The sequence below is a fragment of the Onychomys torridus genome, chromosome 22 (genome assembly GCF_903995425.1).
Source record: "Onychomys torridus chromosome 22, mOncTor1.1, whole genome shotgun sequence".
Lineage (NCBI taxonomy): Eukaryota > Metazoa > Chordata > Mammalia > Rodentia > Cricetidae > Onychomys > Onychomys torridus.
This window is the reverse complement of record NC_050464.1, coordinates 16578846-16598767: the sequence shown is the minus strand read 5'-3', so window position 1 is coordinate 16598767 and position 19922 is coordinate 16578846. Positions and strand designations below refer to the sequence as shown.

Sequence of the window (19922 nt, the reverse complement as noted above, 5' to 3'; positions counted from 1 at the left end):
GTGGGTGTGGCAGCCCCCCCTGTAATTCCAGCCTAGGGATCCTAGAGAAAGCTGGCTAGTGAGACTTAGTATATTATGGGCTGGCTCTGGGTTTGATTGAGAGAGACTGCCTCAATGAACAACGTGGGAGGAAGATTGAATACTATTCCTGATATCAACCTTGGGCCTCCACATACATACACACATGCAAAAATGCAAAGATGCACAGATACATGCACAACACACACACACACACACACACACACACACACACACACACACACACGAAAAAATTTTTTGAAGTTATGGCCACTGGGGCTGAGAGGCGGCTTCATCAGTAAACCTCTTGGCATGCAATTGTAAGGACCTGAGCTTGATCCCAAGAATCCACGTGAAAAGCCAGGTGTGGGGATGTACGTCTGTGATCCCCGCACTCAGGTGCAGAGACACGCAGATGTCTGTCGCTCACTGGCCGGCCAGCCTAACTGAAGCAGTGAACTCCAGGTTCAGGGAGAGACCCTGTTTCAAATCATAAGGTGGAGAGCAATGGATGAAGACTCTGATGTTGACCTCTAACCTCCACACACACAGGCACACATACACTCACTTGAACATGTCCATACAGCCGGGCGGTGGTGGCGCACACCTTTAATCCCAGCACTTGGGAGACACAGCCAGGCGGATCTCTCTAAGTTCGAGGCCAGCCTGGTCTACAGAGTGAGTTCCAGGAAAGGCGCAAAGCTACACAGAGAAACCCTGTCTCGAAAAACCAAAATAAATTAAAAAAAAGAACATGTCCATACACCACACATATGCAAACAAGGTGAGTGGTACCTGAGGAATGACAATCAGCGTCCTCTGACCACCACACACAAATGCGCGCGCGCACACACACACACACACACACACACACGGCATCAGGTCCTGTGAAATGTCCCCTCACCTGGGCCAGCAGTAGAGGCGTCTTCGTCACTCAGCCTCAACTTCCCCAGTAACCTCAGCAGGACCTCCCATAAATAATACCAACATTTCTTATTGTCATTGTTCCTTTCTGGTTTTGTTTGGGTTTTTTGTTACTGTTTTGTTTTTCAAACAGGGTCTCATGTAGTTCAGGCTGGCCTCAATCTCGCTATGTAACCGAGGATGACCCTGAGCTCCTGATCTTCCCGCCACCTGGGATTAGAGGTATGTACCACTATGTCTGGCTTATGTGGTCCTGGTGATGGAAGCCAGGGCTTCATGTGTGCTGGGAGACCATTTCCCACTGAGTTACTATTGATATGCCCCAACCCCAACATTTTCTAAACCTGCAGCTGCTCACCTACAGATGGAGGTCATTGGACATCCCTTCCTCAGACTTCTCATCACTTAAAGGTGAGATGTCCCCGGCAGGCTCAGTGTTCGAAGACTTGGCTCCCAGGAGGTGGTGCTTTTCTGAGGGATCATGGCACCTTTAGGAGGTGGGGCCTCGTTTTTCGGGGTAGATCATCAGTTGGGGAAGGGGGCTTCAGGGTTATACCCAGGCACTGTTTATGGCTGCAGCCATCTCTGCTTCCTGGACCCCTGAGATCTATCAGAGACAGAATCCACATTCCCAACCATGATAGACTCTATCCCCTGAACCAAGAATCGGCACACCTTCCCAACCATGATAGACTCTATCCCCTGAACCAAGAATCGGCACACCTTCCCAACCATGATAGACTCTATCCCCTGAACCAAGAATCGGCACACCTTCCCAACCATGATAGACTCTATCCCCTGAACCAAGAATCGGCACACTTTCCCAACCATGATAGACTCTATCCCCTGAACCAAGAATCGGCACACCTTCCCAACCATGATAGACTCTATCCCCTAAACCAAGAATCGGCACACCTTCCCAACCATGATAGACTCTATCCCCTGAACCAAGAATCGGCACACCTTCCCAACCATGATAGACTCTATCCCCTGAAGCAAGGGCCTACATAAAACCACTTCTCTCTAAATTGTGTTTATCAGCAATGAGGAAGCAGCCAATACATCACCTCGTGCGTGTGAAAGTTGGCTTTGCAGCATCATTCATTCATTTGCTCATTCACTCATTCAAGACTCTAACTCTGGATTTGGGTTCCAGCTCTTGGGAGTTAGCAGAAGGATACATCTTACAGGGAGGCGCATTCCGCAGGAAGACTGAGTGGCCATCACATGTGTGCACACATCTGGAGGCCAGAAGACACTCGTGGGTGCCGTTCCTTAGGTGCAGTTCACCTTGAGTTTTTTCTTGTTCTTGTTTGCCTCAAGATACGCTCTGCCACTGGCCTGGCACTCACCATGGAGTCTAAGCTAGCTGGGCAGTGAGACCCAGGGATCCCTTTGTCTCCCCTTCTCCATCCTGCTCAACAGTGCCCATTCTTTGCTGTTTGGCTTGGTTTTGGGTTTTGCATGGGTTCTCAGGATCGAACTCAGGCCCCTTGTGCTTACAATGGAGGCTCTTTACCTATTGACCCATTTCTTTAGCCCAGCATTGTTTTTTGTTGTTTCTTTTTAAATTAAGCAGTATCTTTTTTTAAAAAAAATATTTATTTTTATTTTATGGGTATGAATGCTTTGCCTGCATGTATCTAAGCCAGCCACACACATGAAGTTCCCAAGGGAGTCGGAAGAGGGCGCTGAATCCCCTGGAACTTGAGTTACAGATGGTGGTGAGCCACCGTTGGGGGTGCTGGGAACTGAACCCAGGTGCTCTGCAGGAGAGGCAGCCGCTGTTCTCCATTGAGCCATCTCTCCATCCCCCAGCCTAACGTTTTTCATTCTCTGTGGCTTATGTCGCTCTGTTATCTTGGGGGAGAGTAGAGACCGCACAGACCTGGAGACAGACTGCCTCCCAGGGCTAGATAATTCCTAAAGGCGGAGAACAACTCTGAGAAGGCCACCGCTCCTGAGCAAACCATCATCCTCTTCACTCTCACACGGCAGGTCAACTCTTCTCCTACCCCAGCACCAGGTACCAGGCTCCCAGAGCCAGCCCCAAACACTGCCAACGATGCACAAAGCTGACACCCCAACTGCGTATCCTGCCCCGTCTTGTGTTTCCTGCAAAAGTCCACAGACAGCTCTGGTCCAGAATTTCTCTTCAGCCTCATTCCTCGCATGGCTGTCCTAGGATGGCATGACATGTCCATCCTCTCAGGAGCTGCGAGAACTAAATTCTCCTAATGGAAATCAACTCTCTATTGAAATCTGCCACTCAGTCACACCCAGAAACGAAAGTCCTAAAGATATAACTGAGACAGAAAATGAGGTGGAGCCTGGCCTCGGGGGTTGGAGAAGATTCTGGAAGGCCAGGGCCTAAGTCAGGGAAGGCAGAACATGCTTACGAAAAGCAAGGAGCCAAAGATGAGGCAGGACAAAAGGTGATGAGGAATCAATCTGGCTTTTGTAGCTTGAGTTTGAGGCACTGAGGACAGAGCTCAAGACCTGGTCACACCCCTCACTGGGGGATTCTAGGCAGGTGCTCTACCACTGAGCCACATCCCCAGCCCCTCACTAGGGGATTCTAGGCAGGTGCTCTACACCTGAGCCACACCCCAGCCCCTCACTGGGGGATTCTAGGCAGGGGCTCTACCACTGAGCCACACCCCAGCCCCTCACTGGGGGATTCTAGGCAGGGGCTCTACCACTGAGCCACACCCCAGCCCCTCACTGGGGGATTCTAGGCAGGGGCTCTACCACTGAGCCACACCCCAGCCCCTCACTGGGGGATTCTAGGTAGGAGCTCTACCACTGAGCCACACCCCAGCCCCTCACTGGGGGATTCTAGGCAGGTGCTCTACCACTGAGCCACACCCCAGCCCCTCACTGGGGGATTCTAGGCAGGTGCTCTACCACTGAGCCACACCCCAGCCCCTCACTGGGGGATTCTAGGCAGGTGTTCTACCACTGAGCCACACCCCCAGCTCTGAAGATTCTTCTCTTGATGGTAAAAAGCACTAATGGGAAGTAACTAGAAGGAAAGTGATATGAATTTAAAAAAAAAAAAAAAAGTATGGCGAATAGGGTCCTGTGAAAATAAGTGGAAGCCAGAGGGCCAAGCCTGGAGTTTCAAGAACCCCCACCCACCAATTTCTACCTCTTGTGGCTTCTGCAGCATTTCAAACATACGTTCTGTTATGTCCTTTCCCAGCACTGAATCCTCCACTCAGTTTTCCAGGTACATCTTGCAATCCTGCATCTCAGAGCACCCCAAGCTGTCCCCATTCATCATGGTGACACATGCGTCCAACCCAGGACCTGGAGCCCCCCAAGTCCGCCATACATTTTAATAAACAGCCACACTTGCTCAAGCCCTGCCTCAACGGCAGCCATTAAAGACTGTGGAAGACAAGGCGTAAAGACCTCCTCAGATTCACTGGGAATCCCCTAAAATTCTGAGCTCTGCAGATTGGCTAGGGGTGGCCTCAGCCCCTCCCAGGAGAATTCCTTCTGGCTTTGAACCCTCAGCCATTCAAAATATAAACAGGCTCATACACAGAGTGTATGAGCGGGGTGAAAGGGCAGTCTCCTCTGGACTCAAATCAATCAGCTCCATGCTTGAATGCGCTAGCTAAACCCCTCTGCCGCAGGCTTTCCTTGCCCCTAAAGGGACCCTGGGGATTCATTTCTTGCCCGTCCTAGATTTATTTCCAGCTGGAAACAAAGAAAGGAAAAAGAGAACAATTCCACACTTAAGTTAAATTTGCCTCCTGCTGGTTGAGTCCCTTGTCAAAATCCCTCCAACACTCTCTTAGTTACTTTTCTGGTTGCGGGGACCAAATACCTGACTGGGAGCTCTTTACGACAGGAGGGGTCTATTCCGGCTCAAGAGGTACAGTCATCCAGAGAGGAGGAGAGGAAGGCATGATAGCAAGAAACTCCGTGGTGGTGGTGGTGGTGGTGGTGGTGGTAGGAATAAGCAGCTGGGAATCCCTGCCTCCTCGCATCTTAGAGGAACAGGAAGCAGAGAGCAGACAGGAAGTGGGCTGAAAACTGGGTGCACAGCACTATCTCCGAGCCTAACAGCCACCTTCTTCACACGACCAGTTGTGCTTGCTTGCAAAAGGTCATCACAGCGGGACTGTTGATTGCTGACGTTACGCAAAGAACAATGTGGAGTGGAGGGCCATTGGACCTTCATCTGAGTTTCCAGCCACTCCCCGCAGACATTTGTTTCCAATTCTGCCTTAATTTCCTGTGGCCATGGGGGTCTCAGGGAAGGGGCTGGGGTATATAGGCTGGGGAACCACCATCCATGCTGGGCACAGACCTTCCAGTGAGGTTGATTTAGCGTCACCCATGCTCTAACCTCTGACCTCCCTCTCATCCATGATCTGTGAGTAAACCCAACAAACTCATTGGTTCCCCAGGATGAACCTTGGTGGAATGGAGTTTTGCTTTGTTGTCAGGGACCTTATGGGGTAGGGGAGATATTGCTTAGTCTCCCCATTAGGGAGAAAAATTTCACAACAAACCTTCAAGCCCACTCCATTCCCCCCCACATCCTGACTCCAGCCCTGTGACTCACTTCCTCCCTAAGTCTCTACCTCCTAAAGGTCCCACAATCTTCAAACACAGCGCCACCAGCTGGGAACCATGTGTTACAACACGTGAGCCCATGGAGGACGATCATATTCCAACCACAAGAAACATCCAAAAAGAGATCGATCTGGCTTCTGAGGGGCTAGGAGCAGTGCCAGCTGTGGAGACTGGGGACAGACCCGGGCCAGGCTTCGGCTAGGGTGACCTTGGGAGAAATTTCCTTGGACCTTCAAAATTCTGGACAGCAAAAAAAAAAAAAAATGTTGGGTTCCAGCTCTGTATTGGACACTCATTGGCTTGATGATGATGACTCAGCTGACTTGATTTCTGCTTCAGACATGTTTCCACATCCCTACAAGGGCAATAATGGAGCACCTGGCTGAAAGATCGTCCTAAACTGTATCACATTCAAGGTGAGGAACATGAACATGACTAACTGGAGGGACACCTGTTTGTAGGACATGGGACTTATTTTATATACATATATGTGTGTGTGTATGTATGTATGTATATATATATATATGTATGTGTGTATATTATTGTAAATATACATATATTTTAAAGATATGTATTTACATATACATACGTGTGTGTGTGTGTGTGTGTGTGTGTGTGTGTGTGTGTGTATGGAGGGTGTGCATGTGTTGTGTGAGTACTCAAAGAGGCCCGAAGGCATCAGATGTCTGGAAGCAGGAGTTATAGGTAGTTGAGAGCCACCCAATATGAGTGCTGAGACTCTAACTCCAGGCCTCTGCAAGAATGGCAATCGCCCTTACCTGCAGGGCCATCTCTCCAGCCTTATGGAGCCACTCTTTTTAATTTTTTTTAATATTTATTTATTATATATAGTGTTCTATCAGCATGTTTGCCTGCAGGCCAGAAGAGGGCACCAGATCTCATTATGGATGGTTGTGAGCCACCATGTGGTTGCTGGGAATTGAACTCGGAACCTCTCAACCACTGAGCCATCTCTCCCGCCCCCATGGAAACACTCTTAAATCAGACTGGATGAGAAAGACTGGAGCCATATTCATGTTCAATGCTGTCTCCTGCACTTGGCTTTGGCAGATACCAGCATCCAGGTCCAGCATGAGTCAGAACCTTTAAAAAATCTCTTTTAGATACTGGGGGGTGGTGGCACATGACTTTAATCCCAGCACTCGGGACAGAGAGCCAGGCAGATCTCTGTGAGTTCAAGGCCAGCCTGGTCTACAAAGTGAGTTCCAGGATAAGCACCAAAACTACACAGAGAAACCATCTCAAAAACAAAATAAAACAAAACAAAAATCTCTTTTAGGGCTGGGGATATGGCTCAGTCTGTAAACTGCTTGCTGTACATGCCTGAGGACCCACATTGGATCCCTAGCACCCATGTAAAAGGTGTACACAGCAACGTGCCTGAAATCCCATCACGGGAGAGGCAGAGACAGGGATCTTTGGGGCACACTGGGCAGTTAGTCTAACAGAATCAGTGAGCTCCAAGTTCAATGACAGACCCTGGCTCAGAAAACAAGGTGGAGAGAACTTGAGAAAGACCCCCCAACATCAGCCTCTGGCTTCCACACACATGCCATTTCATCTAGATTCTGAGAGGATGTAAGAGGAAACATGAACCAATTGTCTCTCAGCCCCCACACACACCCTCCCATTCATTTCCTGAAAAATGACACGATTTCATTCATCTTTGTGGCTCAATAGAGCTCCCTATGTATACATGCACATCTTCATCCACTCATCTGCTGGTGGGCATCTAGGCAGACTCCAGAACAAGGCCAATATTGTTTCCATTTAGAATCAACCGGGTCACCCCCTCCAAGGCTCAGGGAACACCCTGGAGGAGGAGACAGAAAAGAAGGAAAAGCTGGAGGGAGGTGGGGGTGTTCCAGAAGGCTGTCTTGTGAGTGTGGTACGGCATCTGGACGGACTCTTGGACTCTCAGCAGCAGTCAGGTGTGATTGCCTGAAGAGACCAACTCAGACCCCATCCTAGAGCGCAGAGGCGCTCAGGAGCCTCCACCCTCCCTAAAGACCTATAGGCAGTGAATGATTGCTGGAGGAAGGAGACACATTTTCTACAGTGTTGTGGCCTCTGGTGAGTTGTCCATGCTCCTGTAAATATCCCCTACCATGCTCTTGTAAGCAACCTTGATGAAACTCCTTGGATCCCCAAACCAGCAAACAAATAAATACATAAAGGTGTGAGATGGAAAGATGGCTGGGGCTTGTAGGCTTCTGGTCAAACCAAGAACACAAGAGATGAACTTTAGATTCAGGGAGAGACCCTGCCTCAAAGAGCAGGGGGAGAGGACTGGAGAGATGCCTGAGCAGGTAAGAGCACTGGCTGCTCTTGCAGAGGACCCAAGTTCAGTTCCCAGCACCCACACGTCCACTCACAAATGTCCAGACCTCCAGTTCCAGAGGATCTGATGCCCTTTTCTGGCCTCTGTGGGCACTGAGTATGCACATAATGTACAGACACACATTCAAGCAAAACACTCATGCACATAAAATGAACTCTGAAAAAAGAAAAGTTTCAAGGAGCAGACAGAGAGTGGTAGAGGGGGGCTGGGGCTTTAGCTCAGTGGTAAAGTACTTGCTTAGCAAGCACAAGGCCCTGGCTTCGGTCCTCAGCTCCAGAAAAAAAAAAAAGAGAGAGAGAGTGTGTGGTAGAGGATGCCCAGGGCCCTCTTTAGACCTCCACACTCACACATGGGCTATGCACCCCACATACATGTGCATACACATATACAGAGAGAGAGTGTGTGACAAACAGCTAAATAAACATTTGTGCATTTAAGCATATGGGGAATTCCCTTCATTTATGAAAGAAGATGTTCACAGGAATGCTGTGCAAAAACTGGAAACAACTCAAATATCTTATAATAGGAGTTTAGTTACAAATGATGTGTGTTCCCATATCCCATAACCACTGAAAATGGCGTTAGAGAAGGCCATCCATCCATAGACGGCATGTCCTTGACATTCATGAATGATTGGTCCATAAGCACGAAAAGGTCTCAAGTTTTGTGTTGTTACCTCTTCTTGGCTCTGTTTGGATTTTTTTGCCAAAGGGAGACTCAAGGCTACTTTGAAAGACATCATTCTAGGTGTTTCTGCACCTCAACACTGAGCATAAATCGGGCCTTTTGACTTATAATAGGATGGTGCCCAAATACACTCATCATAAATTATCAAAAATGCACTCATGGTAAAGCCTTGACCTGAATGCCACTAAGCTGTGTGTGCTGGTTGAACTGGTGATCTCCACATTGGGGAGCTGGACACAGGGGGGTTCCCGTAGCTCAATTGCCCAACCAACCAGCATATCTTAATCAGTGAGCCCCAGGTCCCAGGGAGAAACCTTGTCTCAAAATAATGAGCTACATGGCTCCAGTGTCGACCCCTGACCCTCACATATGCACAAGGCCTTGTTTACCTACATATGTGTATGTATGTATATATACATATATATATATATATATATATATATATATATACACATATATATATTCTTTCGTGTATATGATATATAATTATACATAATATTTATTATAGATAATATATAATATGTATATTCCTTTTGTGTATATTATTGATATAATATATTTCTAGCCCCATGTGTTGTGGGATATTTGTACACTGTGTAAAAATATATTGCTGTGACTGGTGTAATAAAGAGCCGAATGGCCAATAGCTAGGCAGGAGGTATAGGGGCGACTTTGGGGCAGATAGAGAACTCTGGGAAGAAGAAGGCAGGGTCACCAGCCAGATGTGAAGGAAGCAGCTTGAGCAGTATGGAGAGATGAGGTAATGAGCCACGTGATAGAATGTAGATTAATATAAATGGGTTAATTTAAGTTATAAGAGCTGGTGGGACAAGCCTAAGCTAAGGCCAAGCTTTCATAATTATTAATAAGTCTCTGTGTCGTTGTTTGGGAGCAGGTGGTACAGAGAAAGAGTCATTACACCCATGGGCACCAAAGCCAGGCTGTGCGAGGGTCCCAAGGCTTTGGGAAGGAATGACTGAGCCTGGCCCATCTATCCATCTTCGCTCTGACACTAAGGGAAGCCAGGCACCACTTGGCACCCTGGTGTCTGCCTGATTGTACCCCAATTAAACTTGATCTGTATTTGTTTGGCCACAAATAGCTAGTGGTACCTGCCCCAGTTCTGAATGCACTGGAGCCAGAATGAGAAGAAATGGACTCATGAGACTCCCCCATTCCCCATCCAACCAAGGTAAATAGGAACCCAAGTCAGGACCCACAAGCATGGACCTCTTCACCCAGAGCGCTGGGCTCAGGGGTTGTTAGGGAAATAAAGACCTGCATTCTCAAAGTCCATAGAAAGGGGGACAGCCAGCCCAAGGCAGTCGGGGGTGAGGACAGAAACACCCAGAGCCCCTAGAGCCTAGGTAACTAGATCCCCATCCCATACTCACCCTCATCACAGTTGCTCCCAGTAAAGCCCGGGCAACACCTCCACTCCAGCGCAGTCACGGTGCGGTAGGAGACCCGGTAGGTCGGTCTGATGAGAGTCCTGTAACTAACACAAGGACGAGGTCAGGGACCGTGCGCTCCTGCCCACCCACCCCAGACTGCCTGCCGGAGGCACTGCGCCTACTTCCAGTTCAGGAAGCCGCCAGGACAGTGGACCTGTCACCTCAGCTTTGTGCTCACTGGCTCTGTGGTTCCAGACAAATCACCAGCCCTGCAAACCCAGGCAGGGATCAGAGACTCTTCCAGACTACTCTGCTTTCTCTTACCCCCTCATTAGAGGATGCTTGGCATGTGCTCTAACACCTTGAGATATGCCCCGCCCCCAGCATCTCACTGAGGGATGCTAGGCAGGGGCTCTACCACTGAGCCACACTCCAGCCCCTCACTGGGGGATTCTAGGCAGGTACTTTACCACTGAGCCACACCCCAGCCCCTCACTGGGGGATTCTAGGCAGGGGCTCTACCACTGAGCCACACCCCCAGCCCCTCACTGGGGGATTCTAGGCAGGGGCTCTACCACTGAGCCACACTCCAGCCCCTCACTGGGGGATTCTAGGCAGGTACTTTACCACTGAGCCACACCCCAGCTCCTCACTGGGGGATTCTAGGCAGGGGCTCTACCACTGAGCCACACCCCAGCCCCTCACTGGGGGATTCTAGGCAGGGGCTCTACCACTGAGCCACACCCCAGCCCCTCACTGGGGGATTCTAGGCAGGGGCTCTACCACTGAGCCACACCTCAGCCCCTCACTGGGGGATTCTAGGCAGATGCTCTACCACTGAGCCACGCCCCAGCCTCTCACTGGAGGATTCTAGGTAGGTGCTCTACCACTGAGCCACACCCCAGCCCCTCACTGGGGGATTCTAGGCAGATGCTCTACCACTGAGCCACACCCCAGCCCCTCACTGGGGGATTCTAGGCAGGTGTTCTACCACCAAACACCCTCAGCCCTCTCTTTAAGACAGGGTCTTACTAAGTTGCCTAGGCTGGCCTTAAACGTGCAGTCTTCTGGCCTCTACCCCTGTGTATCTGTACTGCTCACTGTACAGGCTGGTTCTGTGTGTCAGCTTGACACAAGCTGGAGTCATCAGAGAGGAAGGAGCCTCAGTTGAGGAAATGATTTGATGAGATCCAGCTGTAAGGCATTTTCTCATTTAGTGATCAATGGGGGGAGGGCCCAGCCCATGGTGGGTGGTGCCATCCCTGGGCTGGTGGTCCTGGGTTCTATAAGAAGGTTGGCTGAGCAAACCCTGGGAAGCAAGCCAGTAAGCAGTATTCCTCCATGGCCTCTGCATTAGTTCCTGCCTCCAGGTTCCTGCCCTGCCTGAGTTCCTGTCCTGACTTCCTTCAATGATGAACAGCAATGCGGAAGTGAAAACCAAAGAAACCCTTTCCTCCCCACCTTGCCTGTTGGGCCATGGTGTTTTATCACAGCAATAGAGCCCTAACTAGGACACTCACCCACGCGTGGACCACGGACCCCGCTCATCCCTTCCTTTCTCTAGCTCCCCAAATGCATCCAGCTCTTGTGGGGAAGTGTCTTACGTTCTTAAGGAATATTGGGGTTGTACTGTGGTAGGAGCAGGTGCCCCCCCTCAGCAAATGCATTTCAATTAAAACTTGGGCAGCCACAGTAGAATCCTTCCTCAATTCAAACTCCTAGATGCGTCAAGAAGGTTAAAAGCAGGGCTGAGGGGACAGCTTGGTCAGGAAAGTGCTTGCCGTGCACAGACAAGATGTAAGTTTGATCTGCAGAACCCGCATTAAAAAGCCAGTGTGTGGTGCTGTGTGCTCATGATGCCATCACTTGGTGCTGGGGCTTGCTGGCCAAACCTGTCTACCCAAAGCAGTGAGCTCCAGATTGAGTCTTGAAAAGTAAGGTTGAAGGGCCTGTGTAAAGGTATGATGGGGGTAAATAGGCATTTTCTGCCAAGGCTGATGACCTGAATTTAATCCCCTAGACTCATATTGGAAGGAGAGAACCAACTCCCAGTCTCTGCCGCTATGTGTGCCCGGTGTGTGCATGCATGCACACGCATGCACGCTGGAGAACATGCGCACACAGAGAAATGTTAAAAAATGAAACCAAGCCCAATGTTATGGTGCACACCTGTGATTCTATCACCTGGGGAGGCTGAGGATGGAGGATCTCATGTCTGAGGCCAGCCTAGGCTATTCATAGTGGGACCCCGCCTAAAACAAAACAAAACAAAAAGCCAGTGGTGGTGGCACACGCCTTTAATCCCAGCACTCGGGAGGCAGAGCCAGGCGGATCTCTGTGAGTTCGAGGCCAGCCTGGGCTACCAAGTGAGTTCCAGGAAAGGCACAAAGCTACACCGAGAAACCCTGTCTCAAAAAACAAACAAACAAACAAAAACAAACAAACAAACAAAAACAACCCAACACCTGTATAGTCAAAGATCACAAGCCCAGCTTTGTGTGTGTGGCCTCAACTCTCTACCCAAACATGTCTGCACCGATCCCCCTTTCACAGAAGACTACATGACTTCACAAATATTTAAATCCACTGCCATGGGGGTGACTCAGTTGGCAAATGGAGAAATGACGAGTTAATTGGTAGCAGCATCTGGAGCTACCCTGTTGACAGGACACACAAATCACAGCCATTTCTGAAATTGGATTTTAGAAATCGAGTTCTGCTTGTGGGAATTCTTGAACATTCCCTCCAAGCCGTGTTTCATAAGCACTCCAGGGTTCCGCTGCAAGCCCCTGCTTTTCTTGGGGGTGGGACAGCCCCCTCTACACACTGTGTCACCCGCTGCCCCTTCCTCTCCCAGCCTCTGAGCCCCTCAGGGGTACTCGAGTCCACATCTTAAGTGATGATGCCGGTCTGTATCCTAGTACAGGGCTGGAGACATGGCTTAGCAGGTAATGTGCTCACCGTTCAAGCATAAGGAACTGAGTTCAAATTCCCAGCACTCATGTAAAAATGCCAGGTGTGGTGGCATGCATTTGTAATCCCTGAATAGGGGAGGTAAAGATAGGAGGACCCCTGAGGTTCACTGGCCAGCCAGACCCTGTCTCAAAATAGGCAGCCAGAGGGCTGGAGAGATACCTCAGTGGTTAAGAGCACTTGTTGCTCTTACAGAGGACCCTGGTTCAGTTCCCAGCACCCGGCTCACAACCATAACTGCAGTTCCAGGGGATCAGACTCCCTCTTCTGAACTCTGAGGCGACACACACAAGGTACATATATACACATGCAAGCAAAATACTCATACACACAACCTAAAATAAATAAATCTTTTGAAATTGTTGTGAAGGCCTAGAGAGATGCCTCGGTGATTAAAAATATGTACTGCTCTTCCAGAAGTCCCGAGTTTGATTCTAAGCACTCATGTTAGGCAGTTCACAACTGCCTGTAACTCCAGCTCTGGGGATCCAACACCTCTGGCCTCCACAGGCACCTGCATTCATGTGCACATACCCATACTCAGACACACACCAAAAACTTAATTAAAAACAATTTTTAAAATCTTTAATTGTTTTTTAAAGTGGACAACATCCAAATGCATTTGCATATGCACAAAAAATAATTGCTTATTATGATATAGAACATTCAAAAATACTTTATTATTATTATTGTGTGGAAAGGGCTGTGCACATGCCACAGCACACACGGAGTGATCACAGGACAACTTTCAGGGGCTGGCTTTCTCCTTCCGCTGTGTGGGTACCGAGAATCAAACTCGGGTCCTTAGGCTTGGCAGCAAGCATCTTTACCCGCTGAGCCATATCACTGGCCCTAATACAGTAAATCGAGATTCCGTAACAGCCAGTGGAATACTGTGGCAGGCGGTTTATATACGCTCCTGCAGAACAAGGCAAGAGGTAGAGACCATCATCGTTCCACGCTTGCGCATGTGGAAACCGAGGCAGGAAGATGTTAAGTTGAAACGTTCACAGCAGCAATGCTACAAGTCCGTGGCACGGTGAACCGAGCCGGAGGAATCTTTCCAGGACCCAGTTATCCTCTTCGGGCTATCCTGTGCCAGGGAACACTTTTCCTTCCAGAAGCTGCCCTAGGCTTCTGCTTTCAGGCCCCTGGACTGCAGGGGGAGAGCTTGTCCCTCCAATACAGCTCCCCACTGGTTCCTATTCTCCAGTCCACGCTGAGGGCTGGCTGGTGGCACTCAGACTTCCAGAACTCTGTAAAGCTCCTAGTGGACCGCAATGACAGGCACAGGCTCCACCAGTGGGTGGCGCTGTTTCGCCAGCCTGGCCGGCCAAAGCTCCGTTTGATGGACAACTTTGTCTCCTGGATGGATACCCAGAAGGCTTCATGAATTTGTGAGCCACCTGCCTGTGTAAGACGGAACCTGAGGGTGCTTCACCCTCCTATCCTATGTCAAACTTCCTGCCCCTGGTCTTGCTCACGAAGGTTCCCTTCCCTAAATGCCTTTCCTTCCTCTTCCCAAAGACCCTTCACAGTGAAACTCAAATGTCCCCTCCTCTTTGAAGCACCTCTGTCCCCAGGGCAGAGTGACAAGCTCCCTCCTCTTCCCATCTTCCTCATCTTGTGAGAGAGCTTGGTTATAAGTCATTCTTTCTCAGCAAACAATTGCCAACAGCCTGCTTTGTGCAAGCGATGGGAATGTAATGGCACATTGGTGGCGCAAACCTTTAACCCCAGCACTCAGGAGGCAGAAGCAAGCAGATCTCTGTGAGTTCAAGGCCAGTCTGGTCTACATAGCAAGTTATAGATCAACCAGGGCTTCATAGTAAGACTCTGGCTGTCCTGGTTAGGGTCACTATTGCTGTGATGAGACACCATGACCAAAAGCAAGCTGGGCAGGAAAGGGTTTATTTGGCTTACACTTCCACATTGCTGTTCATCACTGAAGGAAGCAGGACAGGAACTCAAGCAGGGCAGGAACTTGGATGCAGGAGCTGATGCTGAGGCCATGGAGAGGAGCTGCTTACTGGCTTGCTTCCCCTGGTTTTCTCAACCTGCTTGCTTGCTTTCCCCCCACCCTTTTGTGTGTGTGTGTGTGTGTGTGTGTGTGTGTGTGTGTGTGTGTGTGTTCTTGCTGTCCTGGAATTTGCTCTGTAGACCAGGCTGGCCTCAAACTCACAGAGATCCACCTGCCTCTGCCTCTTGAGTGCTGGGATTAAAGGCATGCGCCACCACTGCCTGGCTCAACCTGCTTTTTTTTTTTCTTTTCTTTTTTTTTTTTTTTTTTTTTTAAGATTTTCTTATTTATTATACATGGTGTTCTGCCTGCATGTATGCCTGCAGGCCAGAAGATGGCACCAGATCTCATTACAGATGGTTGTGAGCCATCATGTGGTGGCTGGGAATTGAACTCAGGACCATCTGGAAGAGCAGTCAGTACTCTTAACCTCTGAGCTATCTCTCCAGCCCTCAACCTGCTTTCTTATAGAACCCAGGACCAACAACCCAGAGATGGCACCACCCACCATGGCCTGGGCCCTCCCCTATCAATCACTAATCAAGAAAATGCCCTACAGGTTTGCCAACGGCCCAGATCTTATGGAGGCATTTTCTTAATTGAGGCTCCCTCCTCTCAGATGACTCAGGTTATGTCAAGTTGACATAAAACCACCCAACACACTGGCCAAAGACCAAAAAATAATATACAGGGCAGGCACAGAAGGGTGAGAAGCCACCAGCAGATGGGTGTGATGAAGAAAATGCTGACTTTCTCCAGTTTTGTTTGTGTGTGTGTATACATGTGTGCATATCACAGTGTGTGTGCATACCATAGTGTGTGTGTGTATACCAGTGTGTGTATATATATATATGTGCATATCACAGTGTGTGTGTATATGTGTGTGCATACCATAGTGTGTGTGTATGTGTGTGTATACCAGTGTGTGTATATATATATGTGCATACCACAGTGTGTGTGTATATGTGTGTGCATACCACAGTGTGTGTATGTGTGTGTGTGTGTGCATACCACGGTGTGTGTATATACATATGTGCATACCACAGTGTGTGTGTATGTGTGTGTGTGCATACCACGGTGTGTGTGTGTGTGTGTGTGTGTGTGTGTGTGTGTGTGTCACAGAACAACTTGTGGGAGTCAGTTTTCTCCTTCCACCATGATCAGAGAGCAAACTCAGGTCCTCAAGCTCCGCAGCGAGTACCTCTCCCTGTGAGAGAACTCACCTCACCACGTGCTTTCAAGAGAGACCTCCACCTGACGCCAGATAGGAAGAGAAGAGAGGCAAGGAAGGGAGTCAGGGGCTGCAAACTGAGAAGCAGGGACCCAGCAGGACAGATGGCCTCACTTTACAGGGAAGAAAAGTAACACCCAGGGGGGAATGAGGTCTGACTCAAAGTAGTGTAGGTTTGAAAGACTCAGCCAGGCGGTGGTGGCGCACGCCTGTAATCCCAGCACTCGGGAGGCAGAGCCAGGCGGATCTCTGTGAGTTCGAGGCCAGCCTGGGCTACAGAGTGAGATCCAGGACAGGTTCCAAAACTACACAGAGAAACCCTGTTTATAAAACCAAAACACAAACAAACAAAAAAAAAGACTCAAGCCTCCAATGGGACCAGCGAGTATGCTCACGTCTGCTGAGCAACGTATCAAAGCTTTTTGCTGGAGTCTTGGGAGGTGGCTCCATAAGAGTGCTTCCTCTGCAAGCCTGAGGACCTGGGTTCAAATCCCAAGTATCCAAGTATAAAGCCTGGGCCTGGCTACATGTGCCTATAACCTCAGACAAGTCGAGACAGGGGAATTGCTGGGGCCTGGTGGCTGCTGGCGCAGGGTCAGTTGGAGAACCTGTCTCAAGGGGTTGAGGAAGGAAGCGATAGGAGAGGACTCTTCCCATTCTCCTCTCACCTCCACACTAGACCTGGACCCTGAGCAGTCAGCCCCAACCTTACAGAGACCCTCTGCGGTAGTTACTATTGATCGTCAGCTTTACAGAGTCACCATGGAGACAAACTTCTGGGTACATCCATCATAGAGTTTCTAAATTAGCTTAATGAAGGTGGAAAGACCCACCCTGAATGTGGGCGGCACCATCCCCTTGACTCAGGTTGAGGTCCTGGAACGAATACAAAGGAGAAAGTGAGCTGAGCACCAGCATCCATCTTGCTCTGCTTCCTGACTGTGGATGCCACGTGACCAGCCGCCTCGCGCTCCTGCCGCCATACCTTCCCCACCATGATGGATGGTACCCTCTGACTCTGAGTCAAAAAATCAAGCTGCTTTTGTGGGATATTTTGTCATAGCGTTGAAGAAAGTAACCTAATTGTACTGTGGAGTTTTATGTCAACTTGACACAGGCTGGAGTCACTTTGGAAGATGGGACCTCCATTGAGAAAATGCCCCCACTAGATTAGCCTTTAAGGAAGCCCATGGTGCATCTTCTTAACTGATGATTGATTGGTGTAAGAGGTCCAAGCTTACTGTGGGTGGTGCCAACTCTGGGCTGGTGGTCCCGGGTGCTGTAAAACAGCAGGCTGAGCAAGCCCGTGGTGAGTCAGCCAAGAAACATCACTCCACCATGGCCTCCACATCAGTTCCTGCCTCCAGGTTCCTGCCTTGAGTTCCTGCCTTGACATATGTGGATGATGGACTACAGGGGGTATGATGAAATAAGCCCTTTCTTCCCCAAGCTGACTTTTGTTGTGGTATGTTCTCACAGCAAATAGAAACCCTAAGATACCAACACATGCCCTTCAAGGATATACAGGGCCTCCAAAGAAATGGTCAAAATCACAAGAATGTGGCATGAAGGGTGTGGGAGCCCGTTTTCGGGTTCCTTGTGGCTTTACCCAGCAGGTCCGCATAGAGGATGATTAGGGCCACGGGCCTGAGGGCAGGTGTCTGAAATGGTCTCCACTTGACTGTGCGGGGGGAGGAGGTCTTTTGCTCCACCCTTTGGTGTCTCTATAAATACCCTGGGGCAGAGACAGTTGGGGCCCGTTGGAAAAGGTTCCAGGCCTTCTGGGGGCTATCCTGTATTTTCTATCTGTTTATCTCTGCACTATAAATCCTTCTGTCTAATATTTCCTGCTGCTCACACTCAAGAAAACTCTGGGGAGCTGTGGGGTTGGTGGGTAAATGCCCCACAGAAGGGAACTCTGAGGGGGTCTTGTTACAGGCCCACAGCTAAGCAGTGACTGTCCTGGAAGGCTGCAGACATGCCCAATGTGTACCCCAAAGCAGGTTGCATTTAAAGAGATTAGAAGGGCTGGTGAGTTAGCTCAGCCTGTAAAGGTGCCTGCTGCCAAGCTTGACAACCTGTGTTCAGTCCCCAGCATCTGCCTGGTGGAAAGAGAGACCGGACTCCTGGAAACTGTCCTCTGACCTCCACATGTGTGGCATGGCATACATCTCTCTCTCTCTCTCTCTCTCTCTCTCTCTCTCTCTCTCTCTCTCACACACACACACACACACACACACACACACACACACACACACACACACCAACTATGATGACAACAACAACCATAATAATATTTAAGTGTCAAGGTGGAGACAGGTGGATCCCTGAGGCTTGCTGGACAGAGAGCCTAGCCAAATTGGTAAATTCCAGGCTTTCATGAGAGATCATGTCTCAGAAACCAAGGTGAAGGGGCTGGAGAGATGTTCAGAGGTTAAGAGCAATGCAATGGTTGCTCTTCCAAAGGTCCTGAGTTCAATTCCCAGCAACCACATGGTGCTTCACAACCATCTGTAATGAGATCTGGCGCCCTCTACTGGCCTGTAGAGATATATGCAGACAGAACACTATACATAATAAATAAATCTTAAAAAAAATAAACCAAGGTGGAAATTCTAATGCCACCTGAGATAGACCTGTGCACCTGCACACATATTTTTGCATGTGCACATTCTCCATTCTCAATCTCTCTCTCTCTCCCTCCCTCCCTAAGAAAAAACAGGGAAAATACAGCAGACCCAGCAGACAGACAGCCTTTTCCCTTGTAGTTCAGGTCCACAGAGGTGGGAGGCATCACCCAGACATGGGGGCCTCTGAGCTTCCACCCCACAGTCAGGGTGAGGAAGAGGAAGAGGAGAAGAAGAGAGAGGAGGGGAACCACAGAGATGAGGAAGAATGGGAGGGGAGAGGAGGAGGGACAGGAAGGAAAGACCACATCTTAAAGTATTTAAATCAGAACTCCATTTAGCCTGGCAGGAGTCTGCCCCCTGAGCAGCAGGCAACCCCACAAGAGCAGGGGGCCGGCCAGCAGGGGATCGTCTGGCAGAGGAGGAATGAGGAGGCGGAGGATGACGCCCTGGAGAGTTCCTACAAAGCCCTCCACTCTGCACATCTGGAAAAGGTTGGCTGGAATGCCATCAAAGACCTCAGAGGGGCTAAGGAGTCCACCCGGGGCAGAGGAGGTCTGGTGGAGCAAAGTAGCCCACCCCACCAGCCCCTAGGTGACTCCTTCCTCCAAGTCTGGCAGACCTTCTGAAAGCAGTCCACCACTGCCCATGTCTGGCTGAGGGACCGGAGAGGCAGGCACCCAAGGGCGGCATCCACACCATCTGACACTCACTGCAAGGAACAGACACAAACCAAGCCTGTTCTCCACTGCAGAGCAAGGAAGAGATTAGGGGTCGTCTCCATGCCCCAACTGGGAAACTGAGGCACTGAGCACGGAAGCCCAGATGGTCCTTCCTGTCTCCAGGACCTTTTTAGTGCCATGGCAAAACACCTGATCCGTAAGGGAGGGGGAAGGGTTGATCTGGGCTCACGGTTCAAGGGTACAGCCCCCTCGGGAGAGAATGGCGGCTGGGTGCATGGCATCCGCAGTCGGGAAGATGTGATGAATGAAGGGTGGTGCTCAGCTCCTTGGTTTAAATGTTTACTTAATTTTATTGATCTCTCTCTCTCTCTCTCTCTCTCTCTCTCTCTCTCTCTCTGCAGGTGTCACAT

At 49.8% G+C, this 19922-nt stretch overlaps 1 protein-coding gene across 2 annotated transcripts in view; it reads right to left on the bottom strand.

The window, feature by feature from the left end:
* The window catches only part of Col26a1 (collagen type XXVI alpha 1 chain), a 144352-nt gene that overhangs the window by 78877 nt on the left and 45553 nt on the right, over nt 1–19922 (bottom strand). Inside the window, exon 3 of one of the 2 annotated variants that reach the window (XM_036172114.1) lies at nt 9979–10082. In XM_036172114.1, the coding sequence (XP_036028007.1) occupies nt 9979–10082 (104 nt within the window). The remainder of the gene's footprint in view (nt 1–9978; nt 10083–19922) is intronic. The other variant, XM_036172115.1, reaches the window with a different exon arrangement.